General features: G+C 51.0%; 1 protein-coding gene across 1 annotated transcript; it reads right to left on the bottom strand.

Moving 5' to 3' along the window:
• Positions 1–1613: 1613 nt before the first annotated feature.
• LOC101139323 (uncharacterized) lies at positions 1614–13081 on the bottom strand. The gene is made up of 4 exons (XM_031005358.2): positions 12941–13081; positions 11025–11165; positions 2567–2853; positions 1614–1867 (listed from the first exon to the last, which is right to left on the bottom strand). The coding sequence occupies exons 1-3, from the start codon at positions 13020–13022 to the stop codon at positions 2645–2647; spliced, it is 432 nt and encodes a 143-aa protein (XP_030861218.1). The 5' UTR covers positions 13023–13081; the 3' UTR covers positions 1614–1867; positions 2567–2644.
• Positions 13082–16215: the final 3134 nt, after the last annotated feature.

The raw sequence follows: 16215 nt of genomic DNA, 5'->3' as shown, positions 1-16215 counted from the left end.
TACAGGTGTGAGTTACCACCCCCGGCCTTGAATGGGTTTTTAAAGATGAGAAGACAAGCTGGGTCACTGGGTGCTCCCACAGGGGAAGCATGAGCCAAGGTGCGGCAGCCGCTCTACACACAACCTGCTTTAGCCATCGGGTGCGACAGAGGCTGCACACCGGTGACAAATTAGAGAAATGCAATCTGCACGTGTGTTTTACTTGCACCACACAGTGTTTGTTTAATATCATCTGGCCACTTAAGACAGGGAGATTTAAAATGAAAAATCCAGATTTCCCATTCTTCTTCTTTTTTTTTTTTTTTTTTTTGAGACTGAGTCTCGCTCTGTCATCTGGGCTGGACTGCAGTGGCACAATCTCAGCTGAATGCACCCTCTGTCTCCCAGGTTCAAGCAATTCTCCTTCCTCAGCCTCCCGAGTAGCTGAGATTACAGGCATGCGCCACCATGCCCGGCTAATTTTTGTATTTTTAGAGGAGACGGGATTTCACCACATTGTCCAGGCTGGTGTTGAACTCCTGACCTCGTGATCCGCCCGCCTGGGCCTCCCCCAAGTGCTAGGATTACAGGCGTGAGCCACCGCGCCTGGCCCAGATTTCCCATTCTTTTTAAAAACCAGAAGACCTGGCCACACCAGGTCCTCTTCCCCAGCCAGTACTGATCCTCTGGAGTTTCTGAGAGGGTTCATGCCACACCCACTCCATCGCCTGCTGCCTTTCCCACCTACTCCAGTTAACTCACTCCATCACCACCTGACCTGTCGGCATCTGGGCTTGTGATTCCTGAGTAAACAAAATTTTCTACTGGGAAGAAAGTTTTATGAAGGGAGCTGTATGAGGGGAGACATGGGTCCCTAGACACCCTAAAGGAGAGACTGAAGTGGACCCAAGCTATAAGCCCTCCCCTGTCAGCCAGCTTCTAGCTGCCACCAGGCCTACTCCTGCACACCTGACATCTTTGCCCACGGTCATCGATGCAATCACTTTCTTCACTGCCTCCTCCTCCTTCTCCTTCTTGTCACTATTGAGCTCTGCCTTCAGCTCAAAGATCTCCCCTAAGGAAAGGAGGCAAGCATGAGTGATCCCTCCCTACCCTGGCAGGGGATGATTCCCGGTATCTAACTTCCAAATGAACCAGAGGGAGGCACGTTAAGACATACTATGCTGTTGGCTGAGGACAGCTTCAGGTGCCTGGCCTCAGGTGGGACAGGCAACAGTGCGGGACGACTATTAGGATAGGAATTAACAAGATGGAAGCTTGGAGATCAGGTGCAGTAGCTCACACCTGTAATCCCAGCACTTTAAGAGGCTGAGGATCGGCCGGGCACGGTGGCTCATGCCTGTAATCCCAGCGCTTTGGGAGGCCGAGGGGGCGGATCATGAGGTCAGGAGATCAAGACCATCCTGGCCAACACAGTGATAGTGAAACCTCGTCTCTAATAAAATGCAAAAAATTAGCCTGGTATGGTGGTGCATGCCTGTAATCCCAGCTACTCAGGAGGCTGAGGCAGGGGAATCACTTGAATCTGGGAGTCTGAGGCTGCAGTGAGCTGTGACGGTGCCACTGCACACCAGCCTGGGTGACAGAGCAAGACCCTGTCTCAAACAAACAAAAAACAAACATGTTTTTTGTAGGAGAAAGATCTAAATCCTGGTTCTGCTGCCTGCTAACCCCCAGCAAGTTGAAATCACTCTGAGCCTCAGTTTCCTCATCTATAGAATCAAGATGATGATGCATACTTCACAGGGTTGCTGGGGGCTTAACTGACATAACGCATGTAAAGAACAAGGCCAGGCAAGGCTGAGGTGGGTGGACTGCTTGAGCCCAGGAGTTTGGGTGAGACCAGTCTGGACAACACAGTGAAAACCTGTCTCGACAAAAAATATAAAAATTAGTGGGTATGTTGGCAAGCATCTGTAGTCCCAGCTACCTAGGAGAATTGATTGAGCCCAGGAGGTTGGGGCTGCAGCTCCAGCCTGGGGGACAGAAACCCTACCTCAAAAAAAAAAAAAAAAAAGAACAAGCACAGTACTGGCATGTAGTACATCCTGTATAGATGCCAACTCCCCACTTCCTCTGACTTGGAGGGTATCTTGTTGGTTAAGACCATAAGTCAGGTGAGCCCTAGCTGGGGGACCTGCACAATTCCCTCCACCTCTCTAAGCTGGAGCTCCCTCATCTGGAAAGTGGGGGATGATGATGAAAGTTGCATTAAAGACTAAAGTGTGGAAAGCACCTGGCAGAGCCCCAGACACCCAGTGAGAATTCAATGAGCAGTGGCTCTGGCACCACCCACGTACTGAACTCAACAGAGGTGCCCTGGGCTTCTGTTAGCTCCCAGGCCAGGCCATGCGTATGCCCATAGCTGCCCAAGGCAACTCTCCTGCCTACCTGGCTCTGGAGAGGTGGGAAGCAGGCAGGCCTCCCTTTAGGTGTGTCTGAGGGTGGGTTATGGGGCAAAGCACTAGAAAGGGGCCCACTAAGGCCCGAGGCCCAGTGCCTGGTTGGAGCCCCTGAGGACCAGGGTCCTCAGGCTGGGCTGGCAAGCGACGAGCAGCCCACTCACCTGTGGGCCTCGCGGTCGTCCTTGGGCATATAGTTGGCGAGGCAGTCCAGGATGAAGATCTGGCCCCACTCGGTGCACTTAATCAGGGCTGTCAGCAGCTTGTTGATGAACTGTGGGTTCAGATGGAGCAGGTTGTTGCTGGGGTGAGACTCGGCGATTTCTGAGAGCGCTGCCACTGCGTTGGCCACCATCTGGTTGAGAGGGTGGCAGGGGCAGAGGCTGGAGGTGCTGCTCACAGGCCAGGGAGCAGTGGGCTACTGATGCTGGCTGGTCAGAGGTCAAATATCCTGAAAGGAATATGACCTAATGAGGAGGGTCTGGAGCTGCAATGAGACCAACTCCAAGCACTCACCCTGCTGACTCCTCTGCAAACTGGAAAAAAAAACAAGTGTGCCTGCCATTTAGAAAAACAAGAAAGACCTAGCTCCAAGTGCCTAGCCATAGAAAGCATTCCCAGCTTCCTAACACAGCAGCGCCTGTCTACCAGCAACAGCAGCTTACTTCAATGCTTGTCAGCTGTGCTTCTCAGAGATTGCGGATTGCTGCAGAGTTCCTCGAGGCTACTGGGAGTGGATGGGGGCTGGAGAAGAGGGGCTTGCCAGGTGAAGCTCCAGGCCCTCAATCCATTTCCACTAGAGCAGGTGTTTTTGTTTGTTTGTTTTTTGAGACGGAGTCTTGCTCTGTCTCCCAGGTTGGAGTGCAGTGGTGTGATCTCAACTCACTGCAACCTCCACCTCTTGGGTTCAAGTGATTCTCATGCCTCAGCCTCCCAGGTAGCTGGGATTGATTACAGGCATGCACCACCATGCCTGGCTAATTTTTGTATTTTCAGTAGAGATGGGGTTTCCTCATGTTGGGCAGGCTCATCTCAGAATCCTGACCTCAGGCGATCCTCCCGCCTCAGCCTCCCAAAGCTCTAGGATTACAGACGTGAGCCAATGCACCCAGCCTATTTTGTTGTTGCTGTTGTTTTTGAGATGGAGTCTCGCTGTGTTGCCTACTCTGGGATGCAGTGGCTCAATCTTGGCTTACTGCAATCTCTGCCTCCTGGACTCAAGCAATCCTCCTGCCTCAGCCTCCCGAGTAGCTGGGATTACAGGCATGTACCACCATGCCCAGCTAATATTTGTATTTTTAGTAGAGATGGGGTTTCGCCATGTTGGCCAGGCCTTAGTGGGCCCTTTCTAGTAGCTGGTCTCGAATTCCTGACCTCAGGTGATCTGCCTGCCTCAGCCTCCCAAGTTGCTGGAATTACAGGCATGAGCCACTCGCACCTAGCCTCAGGCAGCTGTTTGGTTTTTTTTTTTTTTTTTTTTTTGAGACGGAGTCTAGCTCGGTGTCAGGCTGGAGTGCAGTGGCACCATCTTGGCTCACTGCAACCTCCAACTCCCAGGTTCAAGTGATTCTCCTGCCTCAGCCTCCCGAGTAGCTGGGACTACAGGAACATGCCACCACGCCCGGCTAATTTTTGTATTTTGAGTAGAGACAGGGTTTCACCATGTTGGCCAGGATGGTCTCAATCTCCTGACCTCGTGATCTGCCTGCCTTGGCCTCCCAAGTACTGGGATTACAGGCGTGAGCCACCACGCCCGGCCCATTCTTCCTTTTCTTTGTGGCTTCACACTTGAGCTGGGAGACTCTCTGGCCACAGTCCTGTTCATTTTGTGTCTTCTCTACTCTTCAAGGCTGAGACAATCCTGTACCTCCAGAAGTCTTGGCAACAGGGTTTCTGCACCACTTCAGCTCTTGCAAGCACAGTCATGTAGCCATCTGGCGTTGTGGCTGTGGCTGCTGCCTCTTAGTCAGGCCCAGTAGATGCCGTGATTAAGTGAGTGCGTGTGTTACCACGTGCACAGTGTATGTGTGAGACAGCAAGAATTGTTTCCCCACTGTCATGAGCACAGGAGGTGGCCCCAGACACATTATTGACCATGGGAAGGCTCCCCATCCTGACCTGACCTTGGTCTCCTTCTCTACAGAGCTCTGTGTCCACCGGGCTCTTCTTGTCCTCTCACCAATGTGGATATGTTTATTGTGTCACAAGCTGGCTGAGCCTGAGCACGTCCGTTAGCCTCTCAGGAGGTATATCAAGTCTTCTCAGAAGGCAAACAGATCTTCTCTTGCATCTGTGGAAGTGGGGGCATAACTGCAGGTAATAAGAGCATCCAGCAGCTTGGCCGGGCGCAGTGGCTCATGCCTGTAATCCCAGCACTTTGGGAGGCCGATGCAGGTGGATCACAAGGTCAAGAGATCAAGACCATCCTGGCCCACATGGTGAAACCCCATCTCTACTAAAACTACAAAAGTTAGCTGGGCGTACTGGTGTGCGCCTGTAGTCCCAGCTACTCAGGAGGCTAAGGAAGGAGAATTGCCTGAACCTGAGAGGTGGAGGTTGCAGTGAGCCGAGATCGCGCCACTGAACTCCAGCCTGGCGACAGAGCAAGACTCTGTCAAAAAAAAAAAAAAAAAAGCAGCCAATATCACAGTTATAAATGGACAACTTTACCAGCTTCAAAGGAAGCATCCAGGTCAGCTCCAAGACCTCTGTAGACTTGTGGCCAATGGTGTTTCCGTCATGTCTTGCGCTGTCTGCCAGCAGCCTGACATCGGCCATTGCTATCCCATAGCCGCCATTTGCACACCGCTGTGCACATCAGTCACTTCCCTTTTGCTGATCTGGATCAAGTCCCTCTCACCAAACACTGGCGTGTCTTTATGTGCACTGCACTCTCCACTGTCAGCCTCTGCTGCATGGTCCCCTTACAGATGCTGAATGTCCCATGCGTGCTGCTCTGAGCCATGGGATATGATAATGTCCAGTCCCTCGGACTCCGTGAACTCCTCCATACTGTCTTCTTCACTCCTCACAAAGCACCCAGTCCTCGTCCACATGAGTAGATGGGCAAGCGCTGTCCCCACAGGCTCTTTTCATTGGACTCCCACGGAGGGCACTGAGGACTAGTTGGGGGCACCTAGGACTACTGACTGTTCTGCCTTTGGATAGACATGGTCTATCCTGGAACAAATCCGTCTTCCAAGGGAGTAGATGAAGGGGCCACTGTATTTATAATGCCCCAGGGACCTGCTCACGTCTGCTCGTCCTTTCTGTAACCTCTACCTTGGTTGGACCTGCCTGTGGGCCGCCTTTAAACCTCTGCAGCCCACTGTGACCCCTCACCGTCGCACGACACTGTGTCTGCATCTCCATCTTACACAAAGCCACCCTGGCAGGAAAGGACACCCCCCTCCTCTCAAAGACTGATACTTTTCAGCAAAGGGTGACCCAGAAAAGATGCAGACAGAACAAGGCCAGTGTACCTAAACAATACCTACCCAAGGAATGCCCAACTTTCTATAGTACCAGAAACTCATACTTCATTTCAATGGACTTCACAGGAGAGTTTAGAAATAAAGATTGGACAAACTATAGAAGACACACAGAAGTGTAAACACACAGAGATGTTGGGCAGATATGCCAGGCAAACACTCATGAAACAGAAAGTTGATGTGACTGTGGTGATAAACGGCAAACTCAACATGCTTGAAGACAACGTGGTTTATTTTGTCTTTAGAAGATCAATGCCTAGGCCAGACCAGTGGCTCACACCTGTAATCCCAGCACCTTTGGAGGCTGCGGTCAGCAGATCACCTGATATCGGAGGTTCGAGACCAGCCTGACCAACATGGAGAAATCCCATCTCTACTAAAAATACAAAATTAGCCAGGCATGGTGGCACATGCCTGTAATCCCAGCTACTTGGGAGGCTAAGGCAGGAGAATCGCTTGAACCCGGGAGGCAGAGGTTGCGGTGAGCCAAGATCACGCCACTGCACTCCAGCCTGGGCAACAAGAGCGAAACTCTGTCTCAAAACAAAACAAAACAAAACAAAACAAACAAAAAAAGAACATCAATGCCTATTAATAAATGGTTCAATTCAAAAAAGAGAATTTCAGCTCTCAGCTCCAACACTGATGAGTTGTGTGACCTTGGACAAATCCCTTCGCCTCTCTGGACCTTGTTTTTTGGGTACTTCACATGGGGATGATAATAGCACTGATGGCTGGGTTGTGGTAAGAATTAAGGGAGACAATCTGCATAGTAAATCCTCCATAAACATGGGCTTCTGTGATGTAGGGTGAGCTCCTGGAGGACAGGGAGGTGTTCCATTTTTTCCGGGACACCTCCAGGGCCCCACCCCCAGGGCCTTGCTCTGTGCCAGACACACAGTAGGAACACAGATTGCTGAAGGAACTGAGTCTCCATTTCTGTGGCTACTGGCCACAGACCCAGAGAGCCAAGGCAGATTTTCAGAACACCCTCCCCACCCAGGCCAATTCTCCTGTGTTTATCCATCTCATTTCCTGGCTAGGTGTGGGCAGAGCAGCAGCCCAGGCCTGGCCTTCTGTGCTGAATGTGGTGGGGGCCAGTGGCAGCTGCTCCTCCAGGAGAGCGCCTCCCAGTGGAGTCTAGGAAGGAGGGGAGGGCTCGGAGTGGTGGTGTTACCAGAAAGGGGTCCCGATCCAGACCTCAAGAGACAGTTCTTGGATTTCTCAAAAGAAAGAATTCAACATAAAATTAAATTTTATTTTTGCATTAGTGCATCTTTAATGCTAAAGTTACTTTTTAATAAAATTTTATGAATCTATCCAATTTTAATTAATTTGACTACAAGGTAAGATTTTTGTAACAATTTATAACTATAATTTTTTTCTTGTTAAAGAACAGATCAATGTTCCCAAAAACCCTATTATTTTGATGTACGGGCCCAGATTCTGGCTCTCTTTCAGCGTCTTGTGTTTAATATTTAGTTTATGGGAGAATTAAATAATACCCTTTCATTTTAGTCAACTTGCTCACAGAATTCTTTACAAGTTTCATAAACCTCCTATAACTTGCTTAAACTTTATTTTCTTTCAACTAAAAATAATTCTTAAACTTTCGAAGTTAGAAAAAAGTCATTTTTTTAAAAAAAAACCATTTTCCCATGTCAAAAACACATAATTTTTCTTTTTAGTGTAAGCAATTTTAATTACATACCAGGTGCAGAGTCTAGGATACAAGACAGAACTGCAGATAAAGTCTGACTCTTTCTAGCATAGCTAGGAGGCATGGCTAACTCCACCTGTCCCCAGGCCTCACCTAGAAATCTAATGGCTCCAAACCAGGTAAACTGAACAATTTTCCAAAGTCAAAGAAGCAGTTTATGACATTAAAGCACTTAGCGAATTCAATCTCTGACTTAATTTAAACCAAATGTCTAAATTTTGAAAACATTTTCATTTTACCAATAACTTTTAAAAGCCTTTATTTCCCAAAGATTACTGAAGTTACATGAACTAAAAGGTATGAGAACTTCTATTTTTCTGATGAAATATTTGGGAGCTTTCATTTTCTTTGAAGCCAATTAAAGCTCCTTTATATAAACATCATACACAGCACTTCCAGACAAGATCGAGCAGTTCTAAGTTTTTCTTTCCCATGTTATGACTTTCTGACTTGTCCTATACTTCCCTTTTTTCATCTTTTATTTTATTTTGAGATGGAGTTTCGCTCTTGTTGCCCAGGCTAGAGTGCAATGGTGCAATATCGGCTCACTGCAATCTTTGCCTCCCAGGTTCAAGCGATTCTCCTGCCTCAGCCTCCCGAGTAGCTGGGATTATAGGCATGCACCGCCACACCTGGCTAATTTTGTATTTTTAGTAGAGATGGGGTTTCTCCATGTTGGTCAGGCTGGTCTCAAATGCCTGACCTCAGGGTGATCCAGTCGCCTTGGCCTCCCAAAGTGCTGGGATTACAGGCATGAGCCACCGCACCTGGCCTACTTCCCTCTTTTCTAAATAATTAGTCATTCTACTTTAGAACAAGAATTTGTAATACAAGATCCTCTCTCCCACAAAATCTCTTTCCTTCATAACCTTCCTTACCATAAATACATCTTCTTATCCACAATTTTTTTAGCTCTCTCTCCCCTACTAATTTCTTATGCCCACCCACATCCAAAAGGTCAGGTAAAGCAAGGCAAAACAAAGCGGAGCCTTCCCCAGGTTTTGAGAGGGACTTGTCCACTTACACTTCTTGGGGGTCCATGAGGAAAACAGAGGCTCCTCCTAAAATGGAGTCTGTGGCACCTTCTGTTTTTCCCAAGGACTCCCAGGCTGCCAGAAATTACCTTAGCTCCTCTCATGTGGCCATCAAGAGTGGCGACAAGACAGACTAGGGAAATAATTCAGTCAACTGAAAAGAAAAAGAAAAAGTTAGTACTGTCCCCATTGTAAAGATGGATAAACTGAGGTACCACACAGCTTAAAAATTCATGTTCGCATAGAGTTAGGCTCCAAAGCTTGCTCAACCATCTTGTAATTCTGCTAACTCTAGGCCCAATCACTGATGCACTTGGTATGGTAGCTCATGGCCCTCTGAGAGATCAGAACCTGGGTTTCATGTCCTCATCTACGGCTATATAATTTAACAATTTTCCTCTATATTTGTTGGATTCTACCCCTATATATCTCAAATTTTATTAATATTACTGAATCTTAATGGAGGCTGTGATGCCTTTAGTCTGTAGAAATATTAACCTATAAACAAAGGACTATATGAGGTTAATGGTATTCAAATTTTTTCTATATGCTTTAAAACATTGAGGGAATATATTGAGAAACACACCTAAGAAACTGCAACCAATCTACTCTGGACAAAAATTTAGACACCATCTCTTCAAAATAAGCTATATAGTGGTACATATGCATATTTTTACGTATATCAACAATATTTTACATATTCATGACCTCAAAAATAATTAAAAAGTGTAAAACTTACAGACCTTATACGTTTCTGTTGGCTTGAAAAAAATGATACAATATAGATTGTTTCTTTAAAGTAGTCAATAAAATGCACAAATTTCTAGAGTAATCAGTTAAAAAAAAAAGTTCATACCAAAGATAGTATTATTAGGAATAAAATAGGGCTCAACACTGCAGGCTCTTAAAGGCAAAAGTTAGTGAAGCCTTGTTTGTGGTAGAGAATCTTGGCCTAAAAACATTATACACATGATCCTCCCCTTCCTTTTCCTGTTGCAAAGATGTGGTGATGAACCAAATTTGCTCATGCGAATGACAATACTCTTGAAAATGGTGGCAGAGAAATAAAATGAAAGGAATGTGGTTCACTTAACAATCTCATAAATTGGAACTTATTACCCCTGTGCCTCTTGACTATCTCCAGACTAATATGTGACAGACACGAATTGGCTGTTTGCTACCAATATTTTATTCAATGCTTCCTTTTTTCATTCCTTGAATAACTACTTACAGGATCATGAAAGCACAGCTACTCAAGTATCAAAATAATTATGCAACAATTTTTTCCTCATCACAATAATGGACCAATTATTTTTAAAATACAATACACTGGGCCAGTGAAGTGCCTCACCCCTGTAACCCCAGCACTCGGAGAGGCTGAGATGGGCAGATCATGAGGGAGGTCAGGAGTTTGAGACCAGCATGGCCAACATGGCGAAACCCCGTCTCTACTAAAAATACAAAAATTAGCCAGGCATGGTGGTGTGCACTTGTAATCCCAGCTTCTCAGGAGGCTGAGGCAGGAGAATCGCTTGAACCCAGGAGACAGCGGTTGCAGTAAGTGGAGATCGTGCCACCGCACTCCAGCCTGGGCAATAGAGCAAGACTCTGTCTGGGGAGCAGGGGTGGAGGGGAATACAACATGCCGACAAGTACTCTATTTTTAACTCAGGTTTGGATTGTTGTTTGTTAAGGCCATTGCTTGTGATAAAGAAAACAAAAGGAGGAGGAGGAGAAACAAGAACAGATACAAGAAATAGAAGCAGCAGCATAACAAAATGAAGAGGAACAAGAAAATGATGATAAGCAGAAGAAAAACCAGAAAGAAAAAAAGAAAAAGAACAGATAAAGGAATCAGGAGGCCTATTACACATCTTGTCCCCTTCCTGATTCATGAAATTTTAAAAAGTTCAAGACTACCCTAACAAAAATCAAGCAAAAAAGATACACAAATAGTCACCTCCACAAACTTTGTTAATAATGACACAATGGTGCCACTCACGCCTGGCTCAGGCGCCTGCAGGAGGAGAGCACCCTCCAGATTCTGCAGAAGTGGGGAAGACTCCTCCTTCCCCTGGCTATGCCTCCATTCCTGCCACAGAGGCCCACAGCTTCCTACCCACCCCAGGCCAGGCTGGGACAGGCGGGCCAGTCCCACAGTGCTCCTACCTGCCTTCCTGGGCCCCAGACTTGCTGCTGCTGCCACCACTAGCGCTGATACCAATACAACCACCACTGATGTTGCCCTCAATGCACCAGCCCATCCTATGAGGCTCCTAACACCTGGCCACCACTGCAGCCCTACCTGTGCCCTGACAGCAGCCAGCCACCCTCCTACCGCTCTGTCGCTCTGCAGTCTCCATCACTGCCCTCCTACCGCTTCGGCACTCTGCAGTCCCCATCGCTGCCACCAACCACAGCGAGGCAAGCCGCAGTGTCGCAGGCTCTAGCCTCCAGCATGCAGCAGGTGGTCCCTCCTCTTCGCGCGGAGCAACTGGGCAGGCAAAGCCAGAAAAGCCTAGAACGGGATGCAGAGAGTGGTAGCATTAGAGCCTCACCTTGTCATGCTGGCCACTGGGTGGCAGGTGTCAGTTTCAGTGAAGACACTCACACCCACCCTCCAAAGTCCAGCCTCTCCTTTTGGCCCAAGTTGGCCAGTGACTGCGGCCTGGGGTGGGGACTGGAGACACCACAGTGTCCAGACTTCCTACTCCATAGGAACTGCTGGGCCCACCCTGGCTGCATTTCCTGGGAAGCAGGAGCAACAGAAACTCAACCCCAGCCAGCCCTCCCCACCCAAGTGCCGGTTCCCATTCCTGATGCCTCCACCCACAGGGCCTGGTCACCCCGTGGTATCCGCTACTCTATGTGCGGGGGTCCCAGGTGGTCTCTGCAACACGTAGCAAGAGGGCGCAGGCCTGGGAACCATCTCGGGGCTGGGGGCTGGGCCCTGCTCAGGATTCCCCCAGAAACTCGAGCAGGAGGAGATGGCCCTCTGGAGCCTGAGTCAGGGAGAGGAGGACTGCTCCTCTGACCACTGCTGTCACTGACACCTCTGCTGCCTGCTGCCAGGGTGACAGTGCAGCCCCCGATAGTGCCCCCAACACCCTGCCCCCCATCGCCAGCACCTGATAGTGCCCCCAACCTGCCCCTGCCTCAGACACTGAAGCACCTGCTGGCACCTGCAACTTGCCCCCAGCCGCGGGCACTGCAGCCCAGGGTAGCAACCTCAATCCGCTCCGTGCCATAGACGGTGTAGCCATGAATAGCAGCCCCAACCAGACCACCGCCACTAGCAGTGATGCCCCAATATGGCACCCAAACTACCCCCCACCGCAAGCAGTGCAACCCCAGATAGCACTCCAATCTGCTCCCACCAGGAGTAGCAGCCCAGGATAGCGCCCCCCATGCACTCCCTACCTCTGGCAGTGCAGCCATGGATAACGCACCCAACCCACGCCCTGCCGCTGGCAGTGTAGTCCCCAATAGCGCACCCAACCTGCCCCCGCCCCCTGAGCCAACGTGGCCCCAGATAGCATACTCACTGGCTCCCTGACAGGCAGTACAGATCTCTGATAGCACCCAGCCCACCCCCCCCACCCACCATGGGCAGTGTATCCTCAGTAGCACCCCCAACCAATCCCCCACCCCCTCTCCACGGGCATTCTGGTCCCTGGTAGCACTCCCAATAAACCCCGCTACCTCTGCCTCAGTGTAGCCCCCGATAGCAACCTCAACACCCCCCTCCCTGCCGCCAATAGTGTAGCACCCTATAGTGACCCTAACCCGTCCCCCACCACCAACATTGCAGCCCCAGATTGTGCGCTCAACCCACTCCCTGCTGTGGGCTGTGCAGCCACGGATAGTGCCCCCAACCAGCTCCCAGACGCAGGCAATGATGCCCCGGATATCACACGTCCCACCCACCGCAGGCAGAGTAGCACCCAATAGCGCCCCCAACCTGTACCCAACAAGGGCATTGCAGCACCCGATAGTTCTCCCAACTCGCAACCTGGCCGCAGGCAGTGCATCCCCAGATAGTGCCCCCCAAAACTACCCACTGCCGCTAGCAGTACAGATTGGGATAGTGCCCCAACCCACCCCCAGCCACGGGCAGCACACCCCAGATAGGGCCCCAACCCACTCCCCTCCACAGGCAGTGATGCCCCAGATAGCACACCCAACCAGCCCCTCAACATGGGCAGTGACGCCCTGGATAGGGACCCCCACCCACCCCCCCATGCCTCAGGCAGTACCTCCTGGGATAACGAACCTATCCCACCACCTTTTTACCATCCTGGCTGCACTGTCGTCTTCCTTGCCACCACCAACCACAGCAGCAAGGGGAGCCAAGGCAGGCTCGAGTCTCCAGCATGCGTGGCAAGTGCCTCCTCCTCCTTCTCCTGTAAGCCTGGAATGGAGCAGCTACACCAGTGGACACTAAAGAGCCTAGAATGAGGAGCCGCCTCACTTGGCATCCTTTATATGTGGAGTTTATGCAAATGAAGTTCCTGGACTACATGTTCTGATTGGATAAGAGAAACCTCTAGGCCTAGTCTGATTGGACTTTGTTATCATGTTCTGATTGGTTATCCTAAGACTTCCTCTCATCCAGTCACAACACGAAAATAAAGCCCAATCATAGTAGACCTAGAGATTTTTCTCTCATCCAATCAGAACATGTAGTCCAGGAACCTAATTTGCATAACCTTTGTAAGCCAGAGTCCTGCCATTACAGGTTCTTCTACGTCTGCCTGCCCATCTGTTCCGACCCCAGATTAGAGAAGGAGTTGTCACCAGTGGCATGCTGGAGGCTTGAGCCTGCAGCAGCATGGCTCGCCTCACTGTGGCTGGTGGCAGTGAGGTAGAGTACAGCACAGCCAAAGTGGTAGAAAGGTGGCGGAGTAGGTGAGCTATCCAGGGGCTTGTGGCGGGGGGGCGAGGGGCGGTGAGCTCAGGGGCCAAGGGTTGGATGCACTATCGTGAACTACACTACCCAAGGTGAGGGGGAGATTGGGGGCGCCATCTTGTGTGGGGGGTGTGTTAGGGGCAGTACTGGGTGTTGCACTGCCCACGGTCGGGAATCGTTGGGTGTTATCCCAGGTGTCATTTCCTGCAGCAGTGGTGGGGTGGGGGCTTGTTGGGGGCCTATCTGTGGCTGCATTGGTCGCACGAGGCTCGGGTTGGGGTGCTGTCTGGGACATCAGTGCCCACGGTGGGGATCTCCTTGGGTGTGATATCTGAGGTGTCACTGCCCATGGCTGGGGGCTGGTTTGGGGCGCTATCTATGGACTACACTGCCCACAGCCAGGAACGTGTTGGGGGCATTATCGGGGGTGGATTGCCAGTGGCAAGGGTGGAGGGACGGGTTGGGTGCTATTGGGGGGCTGCACTGCCCGGCAGGGAGTGTGTCGGGTGCACTATCCGGGGTTGCAGTGCCAGCAGTGGGTGGCAGATTGGGTGCACTATCAGGGGCTACACTGTCGCGTCAAGTGAGGGGTTGGCGGCGCTATCCTGGGCTACACCGCTAGTGATGGGGGGCATGTTAGGGTTGCTATCTGGTGCTGCACTCTCGGCAACGGGGTGGGTGGCGGTTGGGCGACCTACCCGGGTGTCACTGCCCAAGGCTAGGGTCTGCTTGGGGCGCTATCCCGAGAGTCACTTCCCGTGGCGGGAGGCTGGTTGGGGGCACTTTCCGTGGCTGCACTGCCAACATCAGGGAGCAGTTTGGGGGCATTAACCTGGGCTGCACTGCCAATGGCAGGGGGCAGGTTGTGGGCACCATCGGGTGCTGCAGTATCCTAGATGGGGATGAGTTATGGGGCATTATCAGGGGCTGCACTGTCGGTGGTGGGTGGTGGACACGTCAGTGACAGCGGTGGTCTCCAAGAGAGGAGCGGTCCTCCTCTCCCCGGACTCCAGACTCTAGACGGCCACCTCCTCCTGTTTGTGCTGAAGTGTGGCGGGCGCACAGTGTTTCCGCGGGAATACTGAGCATGGCAGGGGCTCTAGACCTGCTGTGCTTCCTGGATCCACGTCTTCTTACTCTGTTTAGCAGAGACCACCTGGGATCCCCAGGCACACAGTAGCTGATACCATGGGGCAACAGGGCCCTTTGGGTGGAGGTGTCAGGAACGGGAACTGGCACTTCAGTGGGGAAGGCTGGCTGGGGTTGAGTTTCTGCTGCTCCTACTCCCCAAGGAGTACAACCCGGGTGAGCCCAGCGGTTCCTGTGGAGTGGGAAGCCTGGGCACTGTGGTGTCTCCAGTCCCCACCCCAGGCCCCAGTTCCTGGCCAGCTTGGGCCAAAAGGAGAGACTGGACTTTGGAAGGTGGGTTTGAGTGCCCCTGCCACCCAGTGGCCAACATGACTAAGTCTCTTACACTACTACTCTGCATCCTGTTCTAGGCTTTTCTGGCTTTGCCCGCCCAGTTGCTCCGTGCCAGGAGAAGGAGTAGCCACCTGCACATGCTGGAGGCTGGAGCCAGGGACACCACGGCTTGCCTCGCTGTGGTTGGTGTGGTGGCAGCGATGGAGACTGCAGAGTGCCAGAGAGGTAGGAGGGCAGCTGGCTGCTGCCAGGGCCAGGGCAGTGCTGCAGCGGTGGCCAGGTGGTGGGAGCCCTGTAGGGTGGGCCGGTGCATTGAGGGTGACAGCAGTGGTGGTTGTATTGGCATCGGTGCTAGTGGTGGCAGCAGTAGCAAGTCTGGGGCCTGGGAAGGCGAGTAGGAGCACTGCAGGGCCAGCCTGGGCTGGGTAGGAAGCTGCGGGTGCTGTACTGTGGACCTCTGTGGCAGCAGTAGACGTGCAGCCAGGGCAAGGAGGAGTCTTCTCCGAGGGCACCCTCCTCCTTCTGGGGCCTGAGCCAGGCGTGAGTGGCACCATTGTGTCATTATTAAAGTTTGAGGGGTGACTATTTGTGTATCTTTTTGCTTGTTTTCTGTTGGGATAGTCTTGGACTTTTTCAAATTTCATGAATCAGGGAGGGGACAACAGGTAGAATAGGCCTCCTGAGTCCCTTAGCTGTTCTTTTTCCTTTTTTCTAGTCTGGTTTTTCTTCTCATCATTTTCTTGTTCCTTTTCATTTTCCTATGCTGCTGCTTCTATTTCTTCTATCTGTTGTTGTTTCTCCTTCTCCTCCCTTTGTATTATTTATCCCAAGCAATAGCCTTAACAAACAACAATCCAAAACTGAGTTAAAAATAGACTACTTGTCAGTGTGTTGTATTCCCCCCTCCTCCCTGCTGCCCCAAGACAGAGTCTTGCCCTGTGCCCAGGCTGGAGTGCAGTGGTGTGATACCGGCTCACTGAAACCTCTGCCTCCCGGGTTCAAGCGATTCTCCTGCCTCAGCCTCCTGAGAAGCTGGGATTACAAGTGCACACCACCATGCCTGGCTAATTTTTGTATTTTTAGTAGAGACAAGGTTTCACCATATTGGCCAGGCTTGTCTCGAACTCCTGACCTCGTGATCCGCCCGTCTCAGCCTCCCAAAGTGCTGGGATTACAGGCATGAGCCACCTCGCCCTGCCCAGTGTGTTGTATTTTAAAAATTATTGGTCCATCTTTG

This window comes from Gorilla gorilla, chromosome 23 (genome assembly GCF_029281585.2).
Source record: "Gorilla gorilla gorilla isolate KB3781 chromosome 23, NHGRI_mGorGor1-v2.1_pri, whole genome shotgun sequence".
Lineage (NCBI taxonomy): Eukaryota > Metazoa > Chordata > Mammalia > Primates > Hominidae > Gorilla > Gorilla gorilla.
This window is presented reverse-complemented; position numbering and strand designations above follow the sequence as displayed.